The sequence below is a fragment of the Anopheles darlingi genome, chromosome 2 (genome assembly GCF_943734745.1).
Source record: "Anopheles darlingi chromosome 2, idAnoDarlMG_H_01, whole genome shotgun sequence".
Taxonomy (NCBI): Eukaryota; Metazoa; Arthropoda; class Insecta; order Diptera; family Culicidae; genus Anopheles; species Anopheles darlingi.
Genome location: NC_064874.1, coordinates 22,056,620 through 22,071,902, shown reverse-complemented (window position 1 = coordinate 22,071,902; position 15,283 = coordinate 22,056,620). Strand labels below are relative to the sequence as shown.

The following is a 15,283-nucleotide window of genomic DNA, read 5'->3' as shown; positions in this document are numbered from 1 at the left end:
GAAAGCCTTGTTGGCGCCACGAGAACGTTGTTGGCAGGCTTTTCGGTTACTTTCGGGGGATGCAAAGGGGTCGGGGGTTTGAAGTGGTCTCTTAGGGAACCAGTCGATGACGACGACGAGGATCGATCGCGGTCTGACGCAAGAAGCAGGGTTGCTAAACCGACGGAACACCAAACTTGTCCCGCGTTCTCGTGGTTGGCGGCAACAAGTTTTGCCATTTCTAAGCAACCTTCGAGCGCCATCGAGGAACCCCCCGCTTAGATACGGCCCTTCGAAATGTGGCAATGTTTGCTTGGTTTTGTCACGTTTTATGCCAACCCCAGTTCGGTTGGTATTCGTGGTCTTTAGAAGCATGAAGTACGGCGTTTTGGCGAGAGGATTGCAGCTGTGGCCAATTGTGCAATGATGGTGGTGGGCAAAGCGCCTCGGAACCAGTTCCCAATCCTGCAGAAGGTCTTCACAGTGCCTAGAAGCGGCATTCACTTCTGCCCAAACATTGCGACATTCCATTCTCGGAGTTCTCGGTGGTGCATAAATCCAACATCCATCTCCTCAATCGAATAGCACAATAAATTCGTTTAATGCTATCGACGAAATCGAAACCGTGAACCGTGCACATGTCATGCCACATGCCGGAGCAAAAACAATGTTCCATCACGCTTAATCTGTACCTTCCCTTACCTTTGATCTTGGCACAAAGTCCGTTCAGCGATTTGCGCTACCTGAATGATGCCGATCTGAAAATAACACGGTCTTTATCGACGTAATCGTCGCTTAAGCACAGCGTGCCCGGGCCGACCAGCTGACGACCGCCCCCCCGAGAAGTAGAAGTTCTTATCGTAATCTCGGAGCGTGGATTGCGGCGCAGAGGTCACAGTGAGAAACAAACAACGTTAGCGCTAATGCGGCCAACGCCGTAATCGATGTGAAATTGCTGGTTCATCGTGGAGCGTCGTGTAGCTTTAAAGTCCGCGATTCTATCGTGCTATAGCACGGTAATGGCCTGTAACGCACGCGTTTCGTGACGTCAGTAGCTCTGCTTGATCCACAACATGAGATTGATCTGGTCAAATGTGTGGAAAGCACTCGTATCTGTGCCAGATTACCAGGCGAATGGTGAGTTACACGTGTGCTACTTGAGGTTAGTGATGGAAATGCATTTTTTTGTTTGATGGAAAAATGTTATTGCCGAACTATTATTATTATTGCAGCGCATTAGAGGACAGTAAAATGATAATGATTTCGAGTGATTTCTCTCGGGAATAGACACTCTGCAACTCCAGATAGTCTCGTAGTGGTGACGTTAGACGACGCAATTAGATCTATTTAAGATCTAATTTCATAGTGTGAAAGCAGGGAGAGAGAGATGTATTTCTTATGCTATCCCCGCCACACTCTGGCAGATACCGTGATTTTTTTTAGGGAAAAACAGCCAACCCCAGACTTTCTCTTGCCACTTTGCGTTCCATTATAACATGCAAAAACCCAAGAGGGAAAAATAAAAAAAATGATTCAAATGACTTTTGTGGTGTACAAAACCCAAACACAAATGATCGTTGGGGACACGTTGGACGACTTCGTTAGCCTTCAAACCGCGGACCAGCCTATTGCTCTCATTACCGCACTGGCGGTGGGTGCACGGTTGGCCACGGCGTTTGTTACTCGCAACTTACGGACTTACGTCAGGTTCCGATCTCATCAAACCCGCTAGTAACACTCGCACATACCGAGAGGCGCACTTAAGTGCGAATGCGGACACCGCACCGTGCGCGGCGTTCACCCTGCGGCGGTCGCTGTTAATGAGTTTTCCTTCCACCCCGCTACGTCGTCATCGTCGTCGTACTTACCGGAACGCGAGTGCCAGTTTGTTCTCCAGGTAGCGGATCATCGAGTTGATGAAGGTGGCCGGGATGGCGATGCCGAACCACTTGAGCAGCATCAGCACAAAGTTCCGCACGTCCTTGCGCACGATAAACTTGACGATCGCACCCTCCATCGACGCAACGTAGATGCTGAGAAAGGTGCGCGACACCAGACAGAGCGTGTGGACGGCCAACAGCCCAGACTCCTCGCACAGGAAGCGTGGCACCATGATCGCGATCAGCTGCCGGAGCTGCAGCAGGAAAGCCAGATTGAGACCGGGCTGCTGGCGCTTCCGGTTCCGTGCATTGCGCTTCTCGATGATGATCTGTTCCTTCTTCGCCTCCGGGTCTTCCGGTGGTCGCTGCTTAGCGCTGGGCAGGTTGTTGTTTTCATTGCGGCCTCCTCCTCCACTGCCAGCGGTGCACTTGTCACTTGCACCGCCATCGGCACCGGCTGTGAGCTTGGCACGCACAACCGGATAAGTGAGCCGAAGGCAGTACAGTGCGACCGCACCGGAGATCAACCCTTTGGAGACGAGCTCACGCGAATAGCCGAAACCCTCGAGCGTGTCGAAGGACTTCTTCGCGAACTTCGATATAATGGTTGGCATTTCGTTTCGGTTTTTGTCGCAGCGCCGGACACGTCCTGGTATGGCATGCACCACCGGGCACCGCACCACATTCGACACACACTCGCCGGAACCCGGGTACCGGCGGATCACTCACACGCACACGCACGCACACGCACACGCACGATTGTTGTTGTTGTTGTTGCTGTTGCTTGATAACGATCACGGACGCACGGAGCAATAGTCGAGCTCAACCCATCATCTGCAAAAGCGAACGAACGAGAATCGCGTTGATAAGAGAGAATGGAGTATTCCGGCAAAAATGTTGCTACGATTGTTGCTTGCGGCGCGCGCAAGTTACCCGAAAGCACTTCGAGCAAATCTAGTTAACTTTGATCATGACCACCGGCTCCGTGTGTGTGTGACAGTGAGACACAGCGCAAGGTCACACGGAGTGAGGTGTTCCGAATTACTGCTCGCGATGGCAATTCGAGTTTTACGCCGAATCTCGATCTCGACCCTCCGATTCCCGGTGCCGTTCCCGGCTTACGCTCCCCTGGACTGGTTGTCGCCACCACCACCGAAATCACATGCCCTTGGCACAGTTTGGACCATCCCCTCCCCCATGTCAGCTCAGAAGAAGTCCAACAGCATAGAACATCACCGGTTAGGTATTGTGGCTGTGTGCGAACAGTACTACACCACCACCACCATCATCACAATTGCAGCACGACCTTGAGTTGAGGCGAATGCACTTGAATATATGCGTACTGCAAGTGTAGTACCCTTCCCTGGCACCACAGGGCCACAAAACCGTTCACCGTTCGGAGTTCGTTTAGTTTTTCTTTACACCAAAAATGCCCGTCGCTGGACGCTACCCGCCACTGGGACTCGCGCTTCAAGGATTGCTGGCGACCGTGGAATAATAAGTAATGAACACACACACACACACTCTACAGGAGAGAAAGGCTTTCCGATACCGGTCCCAAAGCGAGGGGACCCCAATGGCCACAACCGCACTCAACGGTACAGTCTGACGTCCGCCCGGTGGGACATTGTTGGGATCGAGAGCTGATAAGGGACGGCGATCGCCATTGCGGCCATTCGGCAGTCCGGCGACGGGAAAGGGAAACCCGAACAAACAAAGACGACATTGTCACTTCCAAAAGCGTGGTGGCACTTCTGGTTTGACCGTGCCCGGCATCGCGGAAGCGGCATACAGCGCGCGAGCGCGCGCGGGCTGGTGGTGCACGTCAAACCGGCATCGACGGCACCGTTTTTGGGTTGGTAGGAGGGAGGGAGCACTGGAGGAAGAGATGGCCTCCGGGAACGCGTCGTCGTCGTTGCCATTTGGACGCGCAAGCGGCAGACGCGGTCGCGTCACTCGCCACGACCACCAAGGGGACAAATGATTCGCATTCGCTGCTCCGCTCCTCGTCTCTGCAGCAGGCAGCGGCAGCCGCCTTTGTTTGTTGCCTTCTTTACGCTCCACTGCCCACATACGCCGCATCAGCAGCAGCAGCAGCAATCCCGTACAATGGCGGCTCTCTGTGTGTCAGTCGGTTGATGGTGCCAAGCCAAGTTCCAAGCCAAGCTTATGCAAATGGCTGGCTGGCTGGCTGGCTGGCTGGCTGTCTGGCTGGGAGGTTGTGTGTAAGCATACGGTGGCCCTGGCTTCGCGGCACTGCATGATGGCCAACAACAATGGTGCGTCGGTACAATACAAGTAGTGAGCAGTGTGCGCATGCCCACTGGCACCAGCTGCATTGAGGAATACACATGACATGGCTCAATCTCTTTCTCTCTCTCTTGCCGTTCGTTGAGTTGGTTTTATGTTGTAGCTGGAACGGAGGGCACAATCGCGACATCGCGAGCCGATGACGACGACGAGCAGGTTACGTTATGATCCGTAACAAAAGCAACTAAAAAGCGAAACCATCGGTTGTTACACCTCATCGTCATCATCGTAGAGCGTCATCGTCGTACGTGGAGTAGCCTGGAGTAACAACGAACACAATCTCTTCTTGTCTGCAGGTGCCGGTCAGTACACTACTCGATCGAAGATCGCGACGCACTCAACGCGCCCTAGATATGACCTTTGAACACGAAACACGCTGCTAGAAGTGCTGTTCTGCCGGGACGATCAGCACAAGAGAGGTCAAATACCTTGTGCTGGTACCGGATCGGTGCTTACACTCGACCTTTACTGGAGCATCGGAAGAGTGCAATTCATCAGAACACGTTACACAACCGGTCGCGATCGCGTGGAAAGGGGAAGAAATTCACTGTCTAGGTCATCCTCGCGAGGGTCCGGTTTTCTGCAACGCGGGGTCGCAATAAGGGTTGCAAATAATTATCTTCGCCCAGGAGTACTCTTTTCGCCTTAAACAATGACCTCTGCACCACGTCTGGACCTGTGACCTGGTGGTATGACCCCAAAAAGGGTGAGGTCTTCGGTGTAAGTCGCTCTTCGCTTCGCTTCGATCGTATGTCATGGCTGGTCATGGTGAACCGGGTAGTAGACCGGCCCTGTTCGAAGATAGCTTAACATGGCACGGCATGGACGATGACCCTACGACCACAGCTCGTAAAACACGCCCTAGCACATGAAATGGGGCCAGTCTGATAAGCGCCAACAATTACACGATCCAAGTGCCTATGTGGCCATGACGGCAGCAGCAGCAGCAATTGGGGAGTGCGTCTATGTGCCTTCGACGATGACGACGACGACAATCAAAATGTCTATTTCCGTATATTGTTTGGAGACTGATAAGTTTAGTTATGTTGGTGTTGCGTACTCCATTGCGTCATCGTTAGAGACTAACTGAAGTCGCTCGAGGAAGAAGGAGGATGTTTGCTATAATCAACACGAGATAGTTCTAGAATTCGATGACTGATAGAGTGACCCACTTCAGACAGCATATTGGAATCATAATCAGACAGTATCAGAGGTTGCGCTGGAGCGCAACTCTGCGTCAATATTGACCATCGTAGATGCTGGTCGTAGTCGTAACATACAAAGACAAGTCTAGTCATCGAATTCAATTATTCGCGCTCGCGACCGCTCGATTGCTTAGCGTTAAGATCTGAGTGTCGCCAACAATAGCCATACATTGTAAGGCACTTGGTCGCCACCAGATCGTGAAGCTGTATAGCCCCGTCTGTCACTCGACAATCAAACGCTAAAAGCATATTTCTCCATCGATCGATGGACAGTAACCGTGATTTGCCTTTATTGTACCTAATTGATTTACGCCCCAGCCGCCATTGACCCCCGGGGCCACGACAACGAACACACACGCGAAGTCTAGTCGAAGGTCTACCTTACACCTCACCATCGGAGACCCCGAGGTCCATGGACATGGACTACAGGGTAAGTGCTTCGTGATTTCCCCGTTGTTTCGCTGCTCAATTAAATGCAAATCGACTCCTCCTTCTTCTCAGGGCTGCGCAAAAAGCTAACTTCCTGGGAGTGGTAAACGGGGCCACCACCATCTACTGCATCTTGGTCGGCCTGGTCCGAACCGGCTTTACATAACAATTACTACGCCAGCCAATGCGTACGGTAGTCGGTGTCTTAGAATCGCGTCGCGATCACGATCACCTTCACCATCGCATCGCAGCATCGCGAGGCGGTACCGACGGTGCCGTAACCTTCAACCCTCCGTCAGTACGCCAGCTGCGCGGCTCATATGTCGGCCGTCCGTCCGTCCGTCCGTCCGCCAACTAACCCACTAAACTAATGGTAATGGCGACGGTGACGGCGACGGCGGCGGCTGCGTTGCGTTTATTATTATTTTTTGGGGGGAGACTCATTTCGACGCAAATTGTGTCTTTGAAACCGCTCTGAGCTTCCAGCACAATCGCGATGGTGTGCGCGAACGTTGCGCGCGCGCTCTCGAGACGATGGCGTTCAAGGTTCGGGCGCAATTAGAAACTTTCCACACGATGCACGCCACGTGAGCAAAGCCGATTAGCCTTGCCGGGATCCTTCTTCAATTGCTCCATCTCCAGCAACACTGCCAGTGAGGGAGATGGCTTCTCGCCACTCGAAACCGGCGGTACTGAAGCCGTTTGCATTGACCACCGCTAACCTTTCGATGGAAACGAGCCAACCAGTGCCACTTACGGATGGTGGCCGCAGCAGTACCGTCGTCGTCAGGTATAACAGCTTATCGCTCATTAGACGGTTACTGGGAAGGAACACTTGGTCAGGTTTTATTACTTTATATTTGCCAGCCCTTACTCGCACGACCGCAGGAGACCTTAAGTACCGGGGGGGTGGGGGTGTTATTCAACAATCCATCCATTACATTTATCCCCGGGAGTACGTGGCCGGCCGATTAACTGCTTTACCGCTGGTCCCTCTAGCGGGGATTAATACGCAGGTGTATTCTCCGATAACAGACTCGAGCAGCGAGGGTCTTTGTTTTCCTGCGCATGGCCGCGCGTCCTGTTCAATTGATAAAAGCGCACGATTGCATGCCATGTGCGACCTTTAGCCTCTCCGGGAACATACACGCGCGCGATCCAAGTACTCCGTGCGGCTTCGATTCGAGAACATTTCCGAAGCTCTTCGTTGGATGAGCCAAAGCACTACTAGTGCCATGTTGCGCAAGACATTAACCACGAGTACTGCTGCTGCTGGTGCTGCTGCTGCTGCTGTGGCTATTGCACAGAGCCCCAGCGAGAGAGAGGAAGCCTGCCAAAGGCCATCATCCATTACACACCAGCACCAGGGTGTACAGCAGCGCAAACGATCGTTTGTTAGCCGTTAGCCGCCGCTTGTGACCGTGCGGTTAGAGGAGCTCCTACTGCTGCTGCTGCTAGAGAGTGGCCACCAATGGTGGGCGGAAGGGGTTTGGAAGGCCCGGTAAATGGTAAATATCATTACACATGTTTCGCAATCGACACCTCGGCGGCGGTGGTGGTGGTAGGGCTGCAGCCACACCACATGTTGGTGCTACACAATGTCTACAAAACCGAAAGACCGAATGGCTGCAGGCACTTTGGAGTTGCTGCTCACTCGGGACAGGCTAGGTATACCGCATGCCCGGTTGACTATTGGGACTGATTCAACCGAAGAGGGGTGGGGATGGGCACTAACGGTACCGATGCTGTTGCACTCTAATTCTGCACGCCACCACCTGCACGGTGAGTCAGGATGGTAGTAGACCACTGATGCCACTGATGGATATCGAGAGCTGCACGATCGTGACCTGCAAGGCCCGGGCTACTTGTCGTTCTGCCGTTTGTTGGAAACAAAACTAGTGCAAACTCGTGGGCCAAGAGTTAGTTGTGGCACCTTTTTTTTTTGCGCCAAGCAGCCCGTTGCCCTAGTAACGGGCTCACTTACAACAAAACACCCAGCGGAGTAAACCAGTTATCTCTTGGTCCCCCGCCTTCGTGCCTTCGGTGCACAAAACCAAAACAAGAAACAAATGCAAAGCAACCCCCATGCTGGCCCGCGGGTAGTGATGCAAAAACGTGTCCGAAGAATGTTCCCGGTCGGTCGGTCGGTCGGTCGCATGGTGGTTACGGTCCAGTCAGCGCGCCACACTCGTCGCACTCGCCGCAATATTGTGCCACATTCACGACGTTCACCGCTTTCACTTCTCATGCTTCACGGTGCGCTTCATTCTTGGTGCATCACATTCTTGCCAGGCCAGCAGTACGCGGCCTACCTCTCTCCCCACTACCAACGGATGCATGTGCAGCAGCACACAAAGCACACGGTCCGTTAAATGGGAGCACACATAGTACACACACACGCGCACGCACACACGCACAAACACACACACACATGATTTGGAGCAGCTGCAAATGCGTCACCCGGAGATAGGAGACCAGAACGTGTGAACTGGCCTGGCGGGAGAATCGAGATAAGGCAGCACAACGAACGCGACGAGCTGCTCTGTGGACCTTCGTACAGCTGTTCAAACGTGCTGCTGCTACTGCTGCTGTTGCTGCTGCCGCTGTTGGCAACTGCGCTCCTGGCTTCCTGGCTTCCTGGCACTTTCTTCGATCACAGCACACACACACACTCGCACGCACACGTTGCACCGCGCGACAACAAAGAGAGACAAAACAAACCAAACGCGAACCGCCGCGAAGTGCACTGCGCGAGTGCAAGTGCAAGAGTTTCCAGTTGACCGCCGCGCCAGGACGTGACCCGGGACGGGAGGGTGCGTAACCAGGCGCCCCCACTACTCCTTCCTTCCCCGCAAAAACCCCCCCGCCTCACTATCCCGCGAGATGCACACAAAACGGCGAACGCCAACCTTTTCAACCGCCGCCTACTACTACGAAACTAGTCGCCGTACAGAGCACTCGTCGTCGTCGTGATGCTCGAGGTTCTCGGTTCGGAATCGGAACAACAACAGCAGTGCCCACGGCGGACCCTGTGTGCTTGGTTGTGCGGTGGCTGCTGCTGCTGCACTGAAATGGTATGTATGTTGGCTTTCGCGTTTCGCCCTCGAACGCATGTACCACCTCCGTCGCCGTCGCCGCGCAGCAATTGCGTGTACTTGTACTGGTAGTGCTAGTGGTGGTGGTGGTGGTGGTACTAGTGTACCAGCGTCAACACATCAACACAAGCTCCTGAAACGGCCAGACGGGCAGCTGCTGGAGCAGCGGTGGATCCACAAACTTGGCTCGCGGCCGCTTTATGGTGTCCGCGCGCGCGCGTGGAGTGGCGGAAGTGGCGCACGCGGTACGGTGGTGGCGGTGGGACGAAGCACGCACGATGGACCGATGGTAGCGGCAGAACAAGGACGGAATGAGCAAGCAGAGCAGGCGAGTACACGCCTGGAAGGGAGATAATAATGTTCGTCGTGTGTACCGCATCGTCGTCGTCGTCGTCGTCGTTGTGGTCGTTTGTTGGTCGTGAGTCAGTACCTGATGATGCTGGAAGGCGCGCGCGGTACCAGGTAATTGCGGGTTCATGCTGTGCTCCCCCTGCCTGCTTCCACCTCTCTGCCACTTCCCTTTTCTGCTCCGTTGGGGAAACCGAAGAGGGAGCAATTTGTGAACGTGCCTTCGGTTGGCGTGTTGGGGCTGGTTGGTTGGTTGGCCAGATACACAAAACAAACGTTTACTTGTGTGTGAGCTGATGGGTGCGCGCGCGCGCGCGTACCCTCGAAAGCGAGAGAGAGATTGTGGTTGCGTACCGCGGTACCGAACACACACGCATGCACTGTGGCCGGTCGTTTGGGACTGTGGGAGGCAGCGGCCACCCGATGGAGCGATCGATGATGTGCGCCTGTGACAACTGTGTGTTGTTGTTAAGAGCGGGAAGAGCATGCAGCACGCAGCACGCCGCACGCCGCAGAGGATGAAGCATGGCCGCGACGGACGATGACCATATGTGGGGTCAGGCGGCAACCTTCGAGCATGCCGGGTTCACGGAATTCCATTGGCACTATTATCACGCACTCCTGATTACGACCACCCCCCCCATCGCCCGTATGCCCGTAATGGAGCACTAGTTAGATTTGTATGTTTTACATCACACTGACCCCGACGACGTATGGAACGCTGCAGAGTAGGTCGAGTAGGTCTGCGAAATTAGAGAAACAAACAGAACCAAACACCGGTTCCACACGCTTCGAAACTACCTCCGGCTGCTGGCGCCATTCGGCGAACACTATTTTTAGCGGCCGACCACGCCACTCGCTGGCTACTAGCTCGCACACTGCTGTCGATGCTGCTGCTACTGCCGGATGCATTCTGCGCAATCGCACGCTGTATCGTCCGAGTCTAGCGAGAACGAGAGGTGAGGGTCGTCTACTGCTGGCAGCGTGCTGTTCGCCATCATCAACACAGAGACAACCGGCCGGCACACACGCTTCGCGAAATGTTGCGCAAAAGTTGCTCCTCCGGCCCGAACCTACAGAACGACGAGACGACGAGCACAATAGTGGGAGCCGAGAGCGAACCATATATAAACATGCTGCCGCTTATGCTGCGGACGTGCTTGCCAGCAGCAGCAGCAGCATCGGAGAAGATCGCGATTTGAGAAAGAGAACCGAGAGGGTATATTTGCTTGGGGTTTTGGGATGGGGGGGCGGGGGTGTTTTTGTTGTCACGCGAGAACAGCGTGCGATCGGTTCCACCCAGAGGTTTGGATTTTTCCATTTAATTCGCTATCTTATCTAACAAATTTAATGAAGTATTATATTAGTTTTTTGTTGTTGTTGAAACATATTTATTTAGAACATTTTTAGTTTTAAAAAAGACAAATGTTTTTTTAAAAGAAATTTAATTTATATTTGGCACGAGATATAGTTTTGAAACCTTTATTTTGGAATGGTGCTTGCACTAAACCTCCTAGTGTTGGTTCGTAACATACCGGGACCACAAAGAAATCAAATATCAATGCTAAAGCCCGACACTCGATTTATTCTTTGTGGCTAATCTGGGGCTCCTATTGAAAGTAAGACTAGACCATTAAACAGCCCTTAAGAGCCTCGTCTGACAAAGAACTGAGCAGCGTATAGATCGTGGCCTGATGATAATTTGCATCCACAGAAACGGCATGTGGCTAACCTTGGGTAATACGATGCGTAAGCCCTTGCAAGACAGGATCTCGCCTTGTTTCTTGAACAATTATTTCGGAAGTAACTGGAGAGGCAGAACTCGTATCATCAAAGATCTCTTTGAAAAAAATGAAAGTCAAAAATCATCTCTGACTGGTTTTCGTCTGTATAAACACGGCAAGTTTGAAGAGAAACTGTGAAGCAATTTAAAAGCAATAAAGTGTTAAAAATTTGAATTAATCGAAACCTACTTAGCAGCCAACCGGTCATACTTTAGTCTGCGGAAACTAATCCACTCGAGAATCCGGTCGAGAAGAACGAAGCTGGGACTTGGAAAATGTCCAGAATGGACGAATCCCTCTTATCTGCGTTCTCTGGAGAAGGTTTGAGAATGGCAGACGATGACCCAGCGATGGAACTGAATCTCTGTGGTAGACCAAGACCGCACGTCGGTTGTAGCGCCGGATAAGGAAGTTAGAAGAGCGATTGATTGTTCGAAAGGACTGCTTTGCTAAAACCCAAAACCAGAATCACAACCCAAAGGGTCATATTTTTCGAAAACATTTTTGGCAAAAGCAGTTTCGCCAGCAAGCACGTTTAAACGTCTGCGTATTTTATTCCCTGCTTTCTTTGTCGTCGTACTTTAATAAACTATTATCATTACTTTTGATTGAGTTAAAATTTCAATCGCGAGATCAAAATTCAAAATCAGGATTTACTTGCGACTTGCGTTATACGTTTGCACTCTTCGTAACGTACCATAACGTAACGTAACTGATTGAAAAAATTGAAGTAGTCCGGCGCTTTCGAGCAGTTATTGGGTTGTTCGAAAAGATCGAAGCAGTTCGAAATTTTCGACCGGTTTTCGAGCACCTCCAGCGGTCTGCTCGAAAGTTTAAAATGACGGTTGGCGGTGGAGCTTTTTTCGTCCTCGCGGCAAATATTTTTTCCCTCTTAATGCAGCACACGGTGGACGCAAAATGCAACAATAAAGCAACAATAGCGACCCGGAAAATGAACGACTGTTATTTCAACTACCTTCAGAGGATTTGCACGATGCACCACAACGTTCTGATCCTGCCCGAGGCCTGCAGGAGGATGTTATTGTTCCGTTTAATAATTATATACCGGTAGACTCCAATTTCAGTTTACGATTTACGAGCGGCTGCTACAAACGGGCAAACCTATGAAGATACCTTTACTCATAATGCTCCTGTAGTTGAAATAATATCCTGCCAGGGAAACACGGAAGCATCCGCATTTACATCTTGGGGAGTATATTTGGAAACGTTGCGAATAATCTTTCGCGTTTCGAATCGGATACTTGAGGCCATTAGGATGACGAAATGGACGAATTCCCATCCAATTCAGTAACGCTAACCATGAGTTTGATTTTGATGATATTTGTTTCGTTTTTATTATTGTTTTATTCTAAGCATCGTTTTATATTAGTTACAGCGTTACAACTACTACGTTACTCCGCTATCGCTACTCCGCTCCTACATCACTAGGTTCTGCATTCGCGCATGTCCTTCGTTGTGGCGATCAAAAGACGACGAGTATTGTTTTTTCTTTCTTCTATTCAACGTATTTCCAACAACGGAATGTTCCCCAAAGTGTTTCGTTCGAAGAAACGTTTCACCGAATGGAAATGGACAGGGCACCGGAACCACAGTCGCCTCCCGCTACCTCCCCATAGTTCTGTACACTAAACCTTCAACTCTTGGTCCATTTAGAGCCCCTTTCCGGTACTAGCCACCCATCCGCGAAACGTTTCTCCAAGCCTTTTGTTTTTCGAATATTATCCTAGCGCCCTCTTTCTCTCTTTTTTCCTTTTTTGTCTCTCTAATTCTCTCTCTCGTTCTCGTTCTCGGTCTCGTGTCACTCTATGTGGCATGCCGTACGGCACGTGGCCTATAGTGGCCGGAGTGGAGCGTGACTTTCCCTCCCTAGCTCGAGCTTTTGCCCTTCCTAACTAAACGCAAATCCGTTAACCTAATTCCAAGATGGTCAGTACTGAACAGTCGACTGGCTGGCCAGCTATCTGCAGCTGAGTTGTATGTGTGTGTGAGTGTCTGTATGTGTGTTCTAGTTGGTGCGTTATCGGATTAATCATTCTTCCGGTGATTGCAATAATGCCGCGTTGTGATGTCCTGCTGCTGATGCCAACTGACATGACCAAAGGCCTGCAACCAATCGGCACCATCGGCAGCTCCCGTCCTACCGCCCCTAGTAGTAACCAGCGAGCGGACTCTGGAACAGCGGATTGTACGCGTTCTGCAGCAGGAAAATCTCCTCTGGCCGACCATTGAACAGGAACGGACCCTTCAGGTGCGTGATCTTCGAGTCCTGGATGAAACCGGCCTGCGGTACGTACGCCGGTCGCGGTGGTCTCGGGTAGGGCAGGGCGAACTGTGGTGGTGCCGGTGCCGGAGCCGCCGCTGGACCTCCGTTCCACTGGTAAATACCGGACGGTTTGCCGTTCGAAACGAAATTGATCGGCAGCTGATAGAACGGACTCATCGTGACGGGCGGTGGGAGTTGCTGGTACTGTGGGATCGGTGCGGCCATCGGTTGGATGGTCGGTGGTTGCGAGATGTAGCCGACGCCCGGCACAAACATGTACGGTGTCGGTGGCAACCGGATGTAGTAGATCGGCGAATTCTTCACCTGCCCCGGACGCCGTCTCGACGCTTGGCTGTGCCGGGAGAGGATGTCCTCATCCTCCAGCCCCTGGTAGTGGTCGTTACCGGCCGCAAAGCTGGCCGCCAAACTCTGGAAGCTACCGAGAGAGGCCGCATTTGCATCGAGGTTCGCCAAATTAGCCAGCTGTGGGTTCGTCGCTTGCTGCGGTTGTTGTGATTGTTGCGATTGTTGCTGTTGCTGCTGCTGCACCTGTTGCTGGAGTAGGCTGTTGAGTTGCTGTTGGAGGTTGGGTGATAGAGGGCCGGCACCGGCCAGCGGTGATTGGTAGGCCGCGGCCACACTGCTCGGCATGTTGGCGTACATGTTCGGTGGATAGGACTGCATGTTGGCCAGCATATTCAAGCTCGGATAGTTATCGACCGGCATCGCGTAATCATCGTAGTAGTCCAGCATCGATTGGTACAACGGGTAACCATAGGGAGTGCCGTATGCTGCTGGGATTGGCGGAGCGTAAAGTCCGTAATAACCGAGCATCTTTTGCTTCCGAGCGCTGGCCACCGGTGCCTGTTTGGTCGATGCACCTGGGACCGCTGTTTGCTCCGTACCGTCACTGGCCCCGGTTTCCTCCTTTTCACCCTCCTGGGGTGCTTCTTCGGTCAGTTCCTGCAGCAAACCGGCCGCATCCTTGGCCTGGCGTCCTTCGTACTGACGCTGCACGTTCTGCATCGCGGACACTAGCTGGCTGGGGCGCATCGGAATGGCCGCGACGGTCGACACGAGCCACAATAGGGCAAACAGTTGACATCTATTCGTCATTGTGATGGAAATCTGAAGGAAAAACAACGAAATAAAAGAAAAATCCAATTAGTACATTAAGTATAAGGCCAGAAAAAGGGAGACGAGGAGGGATCGTTAGCATAAAAGGTAATGTTGTACAATGGCCACTGAGTCAGTCAGCAGTAGCAGTAGCATCCGAATTGACGTCTTGAGGTGTAAAACTCAATCAAAGGCTCGTTGTCCGTCGCTCACGGGGCGGAATGAGTTCGCGCTCCCCCCGAGGGGGTTGCGATCAGACCCGGTACCCATTAACCTATGGTCGCCATTCGCTCCGGGCGTGAAATGCAGCCGCAGCAGCACAGAAGCGCAATAAGGTTTACGATAATTGATTAGTTTAAAATATTATATTTCCCCAGCCAATTAATTCCATCGGAACCATCGTTACACCCTTCGGCGATGCGGAGACCCTTTAGGGCTTCCCAGGTCCTTCTTCTTCAACTGTTCCCTCGCTTTGTACGATCCCCGTTGGTGGGCGCGATCATTAGCCTTGTGGCGGTGTGTGTGTGTGCAGGCAGCGGCCAGCAAACCACCGGAGGCAGAATGCAATTTAATCCTTCTCCATTGCACCATCGGTGAAGAAGATGATGATGATGATGATGATGGTGATGGTGATGTGAATGGTGAGTGGGCTTCTGACCGCCCCGATTATGACCCCAGGCACTCCTACTCCTCCTCTTCTTCCTCCCAGCCTCTCCACCATAAAACGGCAATTCTGAATTCGATTTATTCCCAACGATAAAGCGAACGAATGTGTAACACGTCGATCCGCACTGGGAGACGTCTTCTTGCAGAAAACAGCAGCGCAAACACACACACACACACACACAGCGCT

The 15,283-nt window shown here is 52.3% G+C and overlaps 2 protein-coding genes across 6 annotated transcripts in view; both read right to left on the bottom strand.

The window, feature by feature from the left end:
* LOC125948802 (ATP-binding cassette sub-family D member) overlaps window positions 1-10,266 on the bottom strand; it is a 13,533-nt gene extending 3,267 nt beyond the window's left edge. The window contains exons 1-2 of one of the 5 annotated variants that reach the window (XM_049675226.1): window positions 9,949-10,266; window positions 1,848-2,693 (exon numbers count right to left, since the gene is read on the bottom strand). In XM_049675226.1, the coding sequence (XP_049531183.1) occupies window positions 1,848-2,473 (626 nt within the window). In that variant the 5' untranslated portion in view covers window positions 2,474-2,693; window positions 9,949-10,266. Of the gene's footprint in view, window positions 1-1,847; window positions 2,694-8,712; window positions 9,804-9,937 lie in introns of those variants that run through there. The other 4 variants (XM_049675227.1, XM_049675228.1, XM_049675225.1 and 1 more) reach the window with 4 other exon arrangements.
* A 2,131-nt stretch (window positions 10,267-12,397) lies between these two features.
* LOC125948806 (uncharacterized) overlaps window positions 12,398-15,283 on the bottom strand; it is a 28,923-nt gene continuing 26,037 nt past the window's right edge. The window contains exon 2 of the mRNA XM_049675243.1: window positions 12,398-14,442. Within this exon, the coding sequence (XP_049531200.1) occupies window positions 13,198-14,430 (1,233 nt within the window). The 5' untranslated portion in view covers window positions 14,431-14,442 and the 3' untranslated portion in view covers window positions 12,398-13,197. The remainder of the gene's footprint in view (window positions 14,443-15,283) is intronic.